At 45.9% G+C, this 13,922-nt stretch overlaps 1 protein-coding gene across 3 annotated transcripts in view; it reads right to left on the bottom strand.

The window, feature by feature from the left end:
- homer (protein) overlaps nt 1–13,922 on the bottom strand; it is a 41,879-nt gene that overhangs the window by 20,627 nt on the left and 7,330 nt on the right. For 2 of the 3 annotated variants that reach the window (XM_065435354.1, XM_065435353.1), the window contains exon 2: nt 7,661–7,949. In XM_065435354.1, coding sequence (XP_065291426.1) covers nt 7,661–7,949 — 289 coding nt within the window. Of the gene's footprint in view, nt 1–7,660; nt 7,950–10,706; nt 10,742–13,922 lie in introns of those variants that run through there. The other variant, XM_065435355.1, reaches the window with a different exon arrangement.

The following is a 13,922-nucleotide window of genomic DNA, read 5'->3' as shown; positions in this document are numbered from 1 at the left end:
GCCATGCCCCACTGCACCGTAACCTTCGCAGTGCAAGGCACTGAACAAGGAACAGGAGAATGGTGGAAGCTGTGTGATTGCCAATAACCCCGCTTCTGTTGAACACATTGAAGTACTTTTTGCAGCAAAGTATTTCTGAAATGGCCTATTTTTCCTTCAAATACCTTTCTCCACTTCAATAAAAAGTGATTCAGGGCGCCTTTAACAGACAGGAAGAGAGCAATGTGGATCAGAGAGCAAACAGGGATAGCCAATATTCTAGTTGACATTAAGAGAAAAAAACGAAGCTGAGCAGGCCATGTAATGCGTCTGTTGGATAATCGGTGGACTATTAGAATTACAGAATAGGTGCCAAAAAAAGGGAAGCACGCTTGAGGACGGCAGAAAATCAGATGGGGTGATGAAATTAGGAAATTTGCAGATGCAAGTTGGAATGAGCTAGCGCAAGCCAGGGTAATTGGAGATCACAGGGAGAGGCCTTTGTCCTACATTGAACATAAAAATAGGCTGATGATGATGAAGTGCTTCCACTTTGAGTCACTTACATGACGTGGTGACAATAGTCTATGTTACTGTTGTCACTGTGCCACTTTTGTTTATTTAGCAGTAGGCGCGGTGCCTGAGTGAGAAATATGTCCGCTCTGCACATGGAAATGTGTTTTAAGATGACCGGTCAGGTCAAGAGAGCTGCACAGAGTTTTGCTCCAAGAACGAAAGTGATACGTTTTCAACTGAGCTCAGACAATGATGACTCTGCAGATGAACCAAAATTTCAATGCCTCGCACAAGATTATGGCACCACACAGGAAAGTCCATGAACAGTTAAACCTGAATTTAACAAAGTCAATAGGACCCAAGAATAATTTTGTTAACTTGATATCTTTATTAAATCAAAACCACTTCAAACATTCCTCTAAATAACAATATATATTCGAGTGAAAAAATCAGAATCAGAATCAAAATTCGAGTGCACAATCAGAAATTACGGGCTAAGTTTGCACTCAGAAGATACAGCTTCAACTCGGCTGTTGGCACAAGTCAAACTCGACTACAGTCGAACCTCGATATATCGAACAGCGCGGTGATCGCAAAATAGTTCGATATAGCCAGAATTCGATATATAAAATCACGTAGAAAACGCGTCAAAAACTAGCGCAAATCAATCAATGAACCAATCGTGGCGCAATAGATACTCACATGAAGCTTCAAACAAAGTATTTATTTAGTTCGCTGAAAGTACTGAAGCAGCGTAGCCTGCTTCATATTGGCAACCGCGTGCTTGACCACGACGTCCTCAACATAGTCTAAACGGTCCACAAGAGACAGTCCAGTGCCTTCTATTGCGCCGCAGTAGCGGCGTACAACGGCCAAAGCAGCTACAGCCTCAGTTGCAGTCGGGAGTGGGGCAACATCAGCGTTTGCTGGATCAGCCTCGGCAGGGTCTTCGTTTGGCCGCTCAGCAGTCACTTCTGCCGCGATCTCCACGTCTGTTAACTCCGCCACTGTTCCGGTGCTGTCGTCACCGCCAACGAAGTCCGCAATGCACATGATGTGTGGCTCAGCACCGACAAAGCGCTCCAACTGGCTCCACGGCCGCCTCGATCACGCGCGCAAGGCGAGGCTTGCCCCGCCGTGCGCGCATAGGTGCGCGCGTGATCGAGGCGGCCGTGCTGGCTCCAAGCCGCCGCGTGTGTACGCCGCTACGTTCAAATGGCGCCCTCAGCGCAACCGATGTGGGCAGCTGTCGTACGCAGAAGTCTGGAACGCCGATCGCGCCGCCGCTATCTTCGAGAGTGTTGCGGGAAAGCTCGCCTCCTGTCAACAGAGCGCACTTGGTCTGGGGCGGCGGAGTTCGATATATCCATTTTACATCCGGCCCCGTTCGAAAGAAAGAATTAAAAATGCATGCGATTTTCCATGTGATATAGAAATTGTTCGATATACGCAATAATTCGATATATCCGTGTTCGATATATCGAGGTTTGACTGTATATCGAACTTGTTTGCATCGAATTATTCTGTATATTGAACAATTTCTGGACACGGTATAGTTACAATGAGTATATATAGCACAAATTACGCTTACATTGAACAAAAATAGCAGCGACTCCCAACATATCGAACATCAAGCGACAGAAAAGTGCCCTCAGAAGTTGGCTTTACTTTGCAATGGCGGAGAGACCCGGCGGTGCGGCTCGATTCAACCACTCTCCCTACTGTGACCACGCTGCCTCGCACAAGCCGTCGACGCCCCCTTGCAAAAAATGATCCTGGCTCGCCCGCAGCGCTTGCTCAGACAGCCAATCAGAGGCTCTTGTGCCCTCGTCATGCAAGATGGTGAAAGTGCGAGTTGTCTAGCTGCTTTTCTGGTTCATTGTGTGTGCACCTTGTGGACCTTCTCCTGCAGTGTTGCCGTAATGACGCGGCCAAATTCACCTTTTGTCGTGAAGCTCCAAATCATAAATCGGGTTGTACGCGATGAGAAGTTGGATGTCCTCGCAGCGTGCAAGTTTTCGAAGAGCACTCTCAGCACGATCTTGAAGAATAAGGGGGAGATTAGGGCTACTGGACCAAACTTGCGACCCGGTGCCCGTGGCGCCCAACGCGTATGCATGGTCATGTACGAGTGGTTCATCCGAAATTGATTCAGCCATGCCGGCTTCCGCGTTCTCGGTGATGAATGTAAATTCTGGTGAATGCGACGAAGCCGTTGCAGGTGTTGCTGAAGTTTGGAGTGAGCCGTCAGAATTCCTGGAAGCTGTTGACGAATCAACAGTGGACAAGTTTGCGAGTGCAAATGATGGGGTCGCAACCATGGGAGAACCGGAAAACAAAGACTACATTGCCGACATTGTACTGAGTGCAAGTGAAAGTGGACACAATGAGGAAAGCAACGACGGTCCTTTGCCCACATCCTCCGAAGTGATTGGTGCACTCGCACTAGTCCGGTGCTTCTGCGCGAATGCGGGAGGTTACGGCCTCAGCTGCTCCGACTCCTCAGACAATGTGGAGGAGCGTGTGCGTCGCAGGCAGTGAAGTTGTCCAAGAAGAAAAAAATGCAGGACTATTCCATGCGAAACTAAGCTAGTTTCATCAATAAAGTGATTTTGCAAATGGTATGTGCTTTTATGACATCCAATTATTTTGCAGGCTTATATCTAATTATGCTCTATATTGAACTGATAGGCATTTTTGCGAGTTCGATATAGCCGGGTTCGAGTGTATTTGCAGTTGGCACCACTTGCAGCAGTTTGCACCATTTGGTAGAACCAATGCTGACCTTGTTAAAGGGCCCCTCACCATGCCCCATAGCAAATTTTGGTTATACGCTGAAAGTTGCTGCGTGTCCACTAGGGTGTGTTCTGTCGCAAAAATTTTTCAAATCAGCTCATTAATAGTCGATAGAAATATTTCAATGCCGCGAACCCATGATTTCAGGAGGTGAGCTCCATTGTATAGCGAGACACTCTCTCCACTCGCCTCGTCTAGCCTCCGCAAGTTAAATTCCTTCCATGTGTTCTCCCATACCGGACCTCGAGGATCGTGTGACGCATACGTCATGGGCCCCGCCTTCATTTTTCTTTTCATGTTTTTTTTTAGGCGCTGTGCACAAGTTGTTATTGTCTGGTTTCACGCAGCGCACGATCTTGAACGCTGTGCACAAGGGCACGACTAGTTGTATAATTCAGTGCTAAATGAGTACTGAGGCAGAACACACGGATTGCAGAGCGTGATCACGTGCTGTAACACGGTAGAAAACGGCATAGTTTCGGTATCTGCACACGTGATTGCACGACCGTGCGAACAAGCAGATGAAGTGGGAGTACAACTTTCTTGCTGTGGTGCGAAGTCAAACAAAAAAAACTCAGACATTCCATTTGTGTGTTTATTAATTCTCTAAACTTCAATTCGTTAATTCAAGCAACAGATCACACAAATAACAGATGGTGCTTTGAATAATTCTCGAAGTCACGTGTCACCACAAGCGACGTCACACTGTGGACCTGAGTACATAGGCGCAGGGACGAGAGTACGTCACCGTCCATCATGGAGCGCAGCGGCTGCGAAAAGAAGGGAAAACGGTGTTCGGATTGAAATACCTGATCTTTCCGCTGCGCGTAGCGATGCAATTCTTTGCAAACACGATCGTTGGCGTGCATTGTATGCTTTGCGCTTGTCAGCTCAATATGGCCCGACCTTGTGGGGGGCCCTTTAAGCTAAGACCCTGCAACAGAGGCAGTTTAGTGAAAGAAAATTCTGTCTCAAAGAGGCATGGTAATGCATTTAGTGTAGCAATACTTGAATAAATTTTGAAGCATTCTGAACACAACAGGTTTCCTGTGACCTGTTTTTTACCCATATTTTTCCTCACCACTTTGTTAACTGGTCCCTAAACAACTCTCGTATATTTTTTACACATTTCAAATAAATGCGCATCGTGTACAGAATGCAGTGACAATCCACTCGCTATGGTGTGACATCAAATTTAAAAAATAATCCTGTGCTCTTCTCCTGGCTTTTCAAGTGCCGCTGCACACCTGGCAATGTCAACAGGGTGCACCAGGTCACATCAACAGGATAAACACTGTCGATTGGTAGACCAACGAGAACCTATGACTTCCGGTTCATCTGCAAGCACACCTTGTACTTGATGGAGTTGCACCCCTGCTCTTCATCTTCGTGTTGCTTGTTTTTCCGTACACATGTTGCATTTCCTGGTTTGCTATTCGCAGAGCCACATCTCTCATTTTCCAAGTATGCATTTACAAGCTTAAAAAAAGAAAAAGAAAAAATGAACACAGAATGCAAGTACTTTACAGAACGCAAGTACTTTTTTGCATGCAAGTTCAGCTTTCATTTTTCTCTGAGGCATCGGTGATGTACAACCTGCATACGACAATGGCATGTTTACAGTAGAATCTCGGTGATACGAATCTCAAGGGGTGGCGAAAATATTCGTATCATCCGAAATTTCGTATCACCAAAAACGAGCGAAATCCGTCCCGAAACCATGAGACACGCACAAAAAAACACATTTATTTACGTGCATAGAAGTCACGGATGTCCTTCTGCGTCTTCTTCTCTGCGAGGTCGGCCAGCAGAGAATTTTGGAAGCTGAAAAACTGGGCGGTAGTGCTCTCACGCACAGTCTCGGACGTCACAGCACGCCGCAGAATATCGAGAGCATGCATGGTTTCGGCTGCCGACGGTGGTTGATCGTCACCATTTTGGCACTCGTCTTCTTCATCGTCACTATTCGAAATTCGAGGCTGCGATGATACATCCTCCACGATGTCGTCCACTGTGCGCAGACCACAGGTGACGAGATCGTCGTCCGCGGTGACGAAATCGTCGGCACTGCAGTCGACGCCAAGCTGGTTCCAGACATCAACTGGAATTGGATCTGGCACTTGCGAGGTGGTAGCCACTGCGGATTTAAAAATCCCACACTTTGCGAAACAATTCGCGATGGTTGCAGGGGAGACGCGCTCCCAGGCCACTGCAATAAAATGCATAGCGTCCAAAAGACTGATCTGCATACTATTTGGGTCCTTACGGTCTATCTTTGCAAGGAGGCGGCGCACCAACAAACCTTTGAAGTGGTGCTTCACGTTTCTAATAATGCCAGCATCCAGTGGCTGCAAATGACTAGTGGCGTTTGGGGGCAGGAATACCACTTTGATGCTCTGTAACGTCATGTGCTTTGGATGCGCCGCACACTGGTCCAGCAGCAAAACAATTTTTCTGTTTTTGCATGACATCCTATGGTCTAAGTATGTCACGAACTCCACGAACAGAGCCGATGTCATCCACGCCTTTTTATTGGCTCTATATGTGCAGGGCAAACGACCGGCTGCCTTGAAGCATCAGGGCTTTTGGTATTTTCCAATGACGGTCAGTTTCATTTTTTCTGACCCGTCAGCGTTGCAGCAAAACAAAACCGTCACACGCTGCTTACTTTTCTGTCCTCCCTGGCAGGCTTCGCCCTTGAAGCAGAGACTCTTTTCGAGCTGAAGGTTGTAAAACAGCCCTGCCTCATCAATGTTAAAAACATCGCATGCGTCATATCCCACGACAGCGCCTTCCGCTTTCGCGACATCGTACTGTTTGCAGTACCTTTCGGGCTGACGCGATCAATGCTCACAAAACGACACACGCAAACAACACGCTGCACTTCCGTAGTCGTCGCGCACGAGGAAACAAAGAAGCGGGAGCTGCTGCTGGCGTGGCGATCTGCTTGCTGGCTGTAGCGGAAAGACCGGCGGAATGGGCGCGCAGGGCCACGAGAAATGTGGAGAGGACAAATCGCGCTCGACCGGTTGGGTTGGCTGGTTCGCAGGGCGAACGAACCAATAAGCTAGAAGAGTTGACTGTTGGGCTAGTTGGTCGTCCATATTTGAAGTAGTAGCTTAGCGCAAATAAAACCACGAACACAAGGAAGACAGACAAGGACAAGCGCTAAGGACAAGGACAAGCGCTAACCAATAAGCAGCGGCGCTAGCCTCCGGCAACAACAAACAAAAAAAGACGAAGAGGCCGCCCCCAAAAACTAGAGAGAGAGAAAGCTTCCCTTGCCTCGTTACCCTCCCTGCTGCCGCGGAATCCCAAACTGGCACTGACGCATGCTACGCCGTTTTTTTTTTTCGTTGGTGGCGGCTCGACGGTTGCGGTACCGAAGTTCGTATCACCCGGCGCGACGCGGAAAAGTGTTCGGAACATCCGAATTTCGGCCCATTGTACATAATGCTTTTGGGCGGGGGAATTTTGCGAATTCGTATCACACCGAATTTCGTATCAGCCGGGTTCATATCACCGAGATTCTACTGTATATGAAACATGGTGGTACAGTATCATGTTGCAGGACTTGCAAAGCACCGGTGGGTAGCAGGCCTCCTTTGTCTTTTGCTTGCACTTTCTCTTTCCTCTTTGTGCAGTCGGTTGTAGGGCCTCTAACAACGTATTGCAAAGAAAACAGGCAGTAATCACACATTGTCCACAACACAGGATCTATCACGGCACTGCTTCGTAGGAGCACAGGCGGCACAGGAGCAACAGTGGGTAGCCAAAAAACACGGAGTCGTGGTAATTGGAAGTTGACGGTGTTTTGAAATAAGAAAAAAATAAGTGTGAATGTGAAAGTGGTAATGATGTAGTGCCCACATTTCACTTGAGGAGTAGAGGGAGAAATGAGCGATGGCTACATTCTGGTCACCAAACACTTGTGACTGCTATTATGGGACTAATTTCAAAAATTCTAGTGGCTGCATGTTCATTGTAGACTTGTACACAACTGCCACTATATAACAAATTTTAAGACCTTGGGGTTGTTTACGGGGCCCTTTAAATAAGGCAAGGCATTTGTTTAATAAGGCGAGGCATTTTTGGGAGACGCCCTTGCACTGCAATTAAGGGGGATGATGATGATGATGGCTCAGGTAAACGGCATTTTGGGGTTCAACAGAACCTCAAGTTTTATTGTATAGGGCTAGCCAAGTTTACAGCAATGATCATAGCACTGTGTACAAACATTTTGCTTAGAAATTAGTAAATGCAGCACTTGCATAACGAAAAGGCTCCCACATTTACAAGCAGCCTGTACCACACGCATCTGAGATTTATAAGGCAACAGTCTGTCTGAAATGGACCTGGTCTTGCTCACCTTATTCAGGTCAGGCTCCGAGCCAAAGCCAAGGCCATAAACAGTGTTGGCTCGGATGTCAGACCACTGGCCGAATTTCTGGGAGGTCTTGGTGAAGGTCATGTTGGGCGTTATGGTGGAGTTGATTACCGCCTTGGTGCCCTCAACACTGATGATGCGATACAGGTTGCGACTTGAGTCATAGAAGAAGCTGACGCTCACCGCCTGGCTGCTGGCTGGTATCCAGGACCGCTTCGTCTTGGGGTCGATGTGGAACACGTGCGCTTTCGTGGAAAAGATGGGCTGCTCCCTGCAAGTGAGCCATCAGCCTGTCATGTTTCCCATACATGGTCATAACATTGAATGAATAAAATCGAATGTCTCTACAATGATCACCTCTACTATGAAATTGACTGTATAACAATGGATTACACCCTGGCTGAATTCCTATCTTTTATGTGAATTAATTCTGGGGTTCTACAAGCCAGTCACTATTTGATTACATGGCATGCCGTAGTGGGGATTAGTTTTGACCGCCTGCGGTTCATTAATGTTCACCCAATGCACAGTATGTGGGTGTTGTTGCATTTCAACCCAATCAAAATGCAGCTGCTGTGGCCAACATTTGATTCCGAACCCTCAGGCTTAGTAGAGCGACACCATAGACACTATGCCACAACGGCAGGTTTCATGTGTATTGTTAGCACTTCTACAATGGCGACCACTAAAAAGAATTAGCCTGTACAAGAAAGAAATTTAAGCATCCCCGACAGCTGATTTGTTACTTTACAATGAACACCATGCGCTGGTGCCACTACTGCCCGCCACAGACATAGCTGAGTTGGGCTCCGCACCAGCACTAACGATGGTGCAAGCGATATGCTTGACGTGCATGCCGCCGTCGGCGAGTGTTAGGGCCACTTTATAAAAGTCACACACAGCAAGCGCTTCAGCCAGTATCGGCGGAGGTTGGCGACACCAGGTTCATCAAGTTACGGTGACACAAAAGCCGACCCCTCTATAGCGCAATGCGTGCGCCGCACCGCTAGACGCATGTGCATTTTATATGAAGCTAAGAGTTTCAGCAAGCATGATAAGAAACAGCAAGCTAGCTGCAATGTGCAGGGGAACGCACCACCACAAGTGACGAGACACGGACGCGGGGCAGCCTGGGTAACCAGGCTGATACAAAATGCAGTGTCATAAACTACTGGAATAGCACCATGTCGCATCTCGCGCCAGCTGCAGCTGGGGAATGCCAATGGACACTGGGTACGTCGGCCATGCCTCGCATTGGACTACAGAGTGCTGCACTTTCGCTGGCATGGCATCGCCATGCCGAGCGTGCACGCGCGTCAACGCAACGTTCGACTATAAACTGGCCTTTACAGTCCAGCTGCAGTGCACTAGGAATCACTCAACTCGTACCCTGCATGTTGTAACAGAGCAGCCAGTGTAATGGCTGATGAGTACGTTGCAGTTCACGACAATGTTATGTAATTGTAAATGACGACTGACAACATCTTCAAAACCACCTAGGATGGAAAGGGCACCAAAGTCAACGAAGTCAACAACGGTGAAGAGGCTGTAAATGAACCAAGAATTTTCACAGCAAGGAAGGCAACAGCAACATTCAACGATCTGCAGCTTTACCTTGCTTCACTCCATCGTTTTGCCACTGTGCATGTTGTTTACCTCGGTGCAATAAGTTTGGCTGTATAGTCACCAATATCATGAGATGAGAAGTGTGAACAAAAAGAAAAAAAGAAAAAAGAATTTCAACTTCTTTCACTAAGTATCTTTTGAATTTATGTCCAATCACGGTTATCTCTTCTTGACAATGCTTAGCCTGCTCTATTGTGAGCGGTATGGTGCACGATCTTTACAACGAAGTGACCAGTATAACGAAGAATTTTTAAGGTCCCAAGCACTTTGTTGTAAAGACATTTGACTGTATTTTGAAGGACAAGAAGTTGAGCTAGTTAGTAGGGGTTCATGTTCGAAAAAACTTAGGCATGCAGAGACAGACACAAAAAAGGAAAACAGAGTGTGTTTTTATCAGTGCATATTTTGTGTCAGTGTCTGCACACCTAGTTTTTTTCTAAAATGAATAGTCTAGAACACAGCACCTGCTTACCAGAGCTGTAGTTTCCAACCAGTTTCCTCTGTTTATTATCACTTCACTCTGCGATTTTGCCAAGGCCTTCAATCGCATCACTCACTGCCATCTGTAGCGAAAATTTCATGCTTAAACAATGATTCCCTAACAGTATCCTGAATAATAAACTTATTGTCATTGCATAACTAATCCACCGTCATCAACAACTACACCTCTAGTATGGGCAGTGTTATATCTGTCATACCACTATGAAGTGTCCTCAGACCATTAATTTTTCCAATTTATATAATTGATTGCCATCTGAAATATACATACACTTGTTCACAGATGGCTATGCAATTTATGGCCTAATCTGCTCACTCTTTGTTCGTGTTGCTCTTCAATGTGACGACTGTATTACTAACTGGCGCTCTTCTGGGCAAATGACCCTAAACACTGATAAAACTAATAACATCCACGTGCAAAAAGACGTTTTCTGCATTTGATTACTCGCTAGATATTAGCCCTGCTACACGCACCAGCTCTTACAATACCTTGGCTTTTTCCTTACACCTAATCTATCATGGTCCGCACAGATAGAAAATATAACTGCTAAAGCCTCATGTATGCTTGGGTATCTTAAACATAATCTTCATGATGTTTCTGCCATCACCAGACAGCTCACCTATCAGATATTTGTTAGGCTTCAACTCGAATTTGCAGCATCTATCTGGTCACCTCATCAAGCTTACCTAATAGGGAGTCCCGAGTTAGTTAAAAACCGCAGCGCCCGCTTCATTCTCCAAGATTATCACCGTGACTCTAGCGAGACTAGCATTAAGTTGTCCTTGCCCCTCTCATCACTTGAATCACAGCATTGCTTTGCCTATTTCACAAAGTAATCCACAGCATGCACTCATCCACCTCGTACACCTCGAGTCTGCATAATCATCTTAGCTTCCAACGTACCTTTGGCCGAACCATTTCATTCAATTCATCCGCTTTGCCATGTGCCATTCAGCATTGGAATGACCTACGAGACGACATAGTTGACATCTACAAACCTGCATCCTTCAAAGCACGCTTAAGTATATTATTTGGTTCATGCGTCACCACTAATCACACTGCATCTAAGTTACCCTTGGCGTGGCTATATATACTACAGTGAAGCTGTTAGCCTCCCGGTGGTCCGCATTTTTCGTGTCCGTCCGTGAACAAAAATTATCATCAGCAATGGTTCATACCTCCCCCCTAAGCAAGCAAAAATGCTAAGGCTCATCCCCGCCCTAATTCAGAGGCTACAAGTACTCAGCAAAGTGAAGCTAAGAGTGCATACATTAATTGGAATCACAAATACAATGTACAGAACAGCATACATTTTAATAAAGAACAAGCTCAAAACAAACACCTGTCATGATCAGCTATGGCTCATACCTTCATACTAAGCAAGCAAAAATGCAAGAGCTCATACCGTTGTAAGCAAGAAAAAAAAGCAATGGCTCATATGCCCTTAAGGCAGAAGCTGAACGTGCTCAGCAAAGTGAAGCGAACAGCACACACATTCATTGAAATCACCCATACACCACACAGAACAGCATATGTTTTAATAACGAACAAGCGCAAAACAAGCATCCGAACTATCAATAAAGCACTGCATACCCCCCTAAGCAGTTGTAGTGATAGTTTTGCAGCAGCTTCATCGGACATCCACTTTCACAGGGCTGGAATGGCGAGTCACTTTTATTTTTATTTTCTTTGTTGTGTTTTTATACTTATGTTAGCTACGTGTTCTTTTGTCTTTACCCACTAGCACTGCAAAATTTCTTTTTATTCCATTTTTGCTGCTCCTCGTATTTCTCTTTTCCTGCAATACTCCTTCAAGAGCTCGTGAGGTAACTGAATAAAAAAAACAATGTATGTGGAATTGAAGGAGTCATATAATGGTTGTCCAGGTATGATTAAGCTCACGCACTCATTAGATGACGACATCCTGGAAACATGAGCAAAGCTTTGCCTCTCTACATAGAGTGAGGTATCTACAGTTGTACTGTTTAGAAAAATAATCAACACGGAGGGGAAAGAAAGCAGTTATAATAGAAGTCATGGCCAGTAGAGTGGCCCTGAAGCATTTATTCAACTAATCATAGAATGGTCTCACTATTAAAGGGGGTTGTCTGACAAATCTCATACTGCAATGTTTTTTTAATCCTTTAACTATAAGTGGAGTTATGACACCAATACCCAGCTTTCTCTCTCTTTCGTCTGCATAGAGCGCTGGAAGATACATAGTGGAGAAGTCAAGAAATCAAAGCCCCAGTTAAAAGTTGAGTGTTGAGGCGGTGAAAGGGGTCGTTGCGTCATCCGGTGGTGCCTGCGGTATATTAGCTATGTAGCACCAAGAAGGTTAAAGAACTGCTGGAGTGGAAGTCGCCTATACTGGCCTATGGGCTCCGGTGAAGCTGGTGGTGGGGGGCAAGAAGGGCCTGTCAAGAGCTTCGCAGCACTGTTTGCTGACTTTTCCAACGGTTTTTAATTGCTTAAACCGATTTTCAGGTTCTAATGCTACACTGTCTGTGAGGCAAGCCATATTGCAAGCCTCCGGATCAGAGATATCCGAGTACTGGTGCATTTTTCCATTATCAGCATCAATATGCTGCTGCCGAAAAGCAAAAAAAAAAAGAAATTGTGCAATAATTAATGTTTATTCACCTTTATTAATGCACCGTAGAAATTTACCAATCATGAAAGCTGTCAGAACAAAACGCAATTAAGAACAGAAAATGTAGCATGAGAAATAGCAGTACATGCAACAAACAAGTATTCATTATTCTCTTCATTATCATCAGGTGTTGCTTTAGCATCTTCATCGCATGCAGGGTCCCAGAAGCTTGGTGGCGGCTGTTTCCTTTTAGCCTATATATATAAAATTTTTGTTTATTCTAGAGAGAGGCAATGCTAATCTGCAACTTTATTTAAACGAGAAGGATAACGCTAACATGTCCACTGCTTGCACGTCAACTATTCTAAAAACACTCGAGCACGCTAGCACATTTTGGGATCCACACAGCACCGCGCATGGCAACATACGACGACCCAAAACCCATTAAGCTGCAGTGAGCTTTTGCCTCCAGCAAGATGATTCAGCGGCTCTACTTGACGGAAGCTCGCTCCACTCCAACAGTTTTTCTTTACTCTCCTTGTGTAGCATGCTGCTGCCATCTCGGATGCCATGCACAGCAGACGCAGCTATGCACAGCGCAAAGATGACATGACTTTCCAGTCTTGTTGAGGTCGCACAGATATATATTTCACTTATTTAACTCAAAATTAGCAATTTTGTATAACTGAGAATGCTCTTACGATCACGAAATCAGCCAATAGCGTTTGTGGGTCCAGCTGCTTTCGATGACGCTGCATGATGACAATGCAGAAGCGAGAGCAAGTGAATTTTACTGTGTTTGACAGGAGACTGTAATTTCTCTTCCGCATGCAGTACAGTAATATTTGGCTCGCATGTTCACAGCAACCTCTACGAAAGATTGGCAACAGTTCCTTACTACTAAAGGGAAAATGAGATGTCCACCTAATTGTAGCAACTGCTACAAAGGAAGCCCATACAGGTTCCTCGAAAGAAAAGCCTCACAGTTGAAGGAAAATTCGTTTTGGTCAGGGACTCAAACCAAGGACCACCACCTTTCCGGGGCAGCCGCTCTGCCATCTGAGCTAACCAGGTGGCTAGCAGATGGCAGGGCGAAGTCGAACTTGTCAACAACTCGAAGCAAAGGCAAGAGTTTGACGTAACAGTTCTGCGGAAACCCACAAGGGGGAGAGAGGTAATCAATAAAGGGAAAATGAGACATCCACCTAATCGTAGCAATTGCTACAAAGGAAACTCATGTGGGTTCCTCGAAAGAAACGCCTCGCAGTTGAAGAAAAATTTGTCCTAGTCTGGACTCAAACCCAGGACCACCGCCTTTCCGGGGCAGCCGCTCTGCCATCTGAGCTAACCAGGCAGCTAGCATATGGCAGGGCGAAGTTGAAATTGTCAGCAACTCGAAGCAAAGGCACAAAGGCAAAGGCTACAAAGTAAACCAATTTTCCCTTTATTAATTACTCTCTCCACCTTGCAGGTTTCTGCAGAACGATTATGTCAAGTTCCTTACTATGTTCGAAAAGTGCTTCAGG

Source organism: Dermacentor albipictus, chromosome 2, assembly GCF_038994185.2.
Source record: "Dermacentor albipictus isolate Rhodes 1998 colony chromosome 2, USDA_Dalb.pri_finalv2, whole genome shotgun sequence".
Lineage (NCBI taxonomy): Eukaryota > Metazoa > Arthropoda > Arachnida > Ixodida > Ixodidae > Dermacentor > Dermacentor albipictus.
Note: the sequence above shows the minus strand (reverse complement) of the source record. Positions and strands in the feature narration are given on the sequence as shown.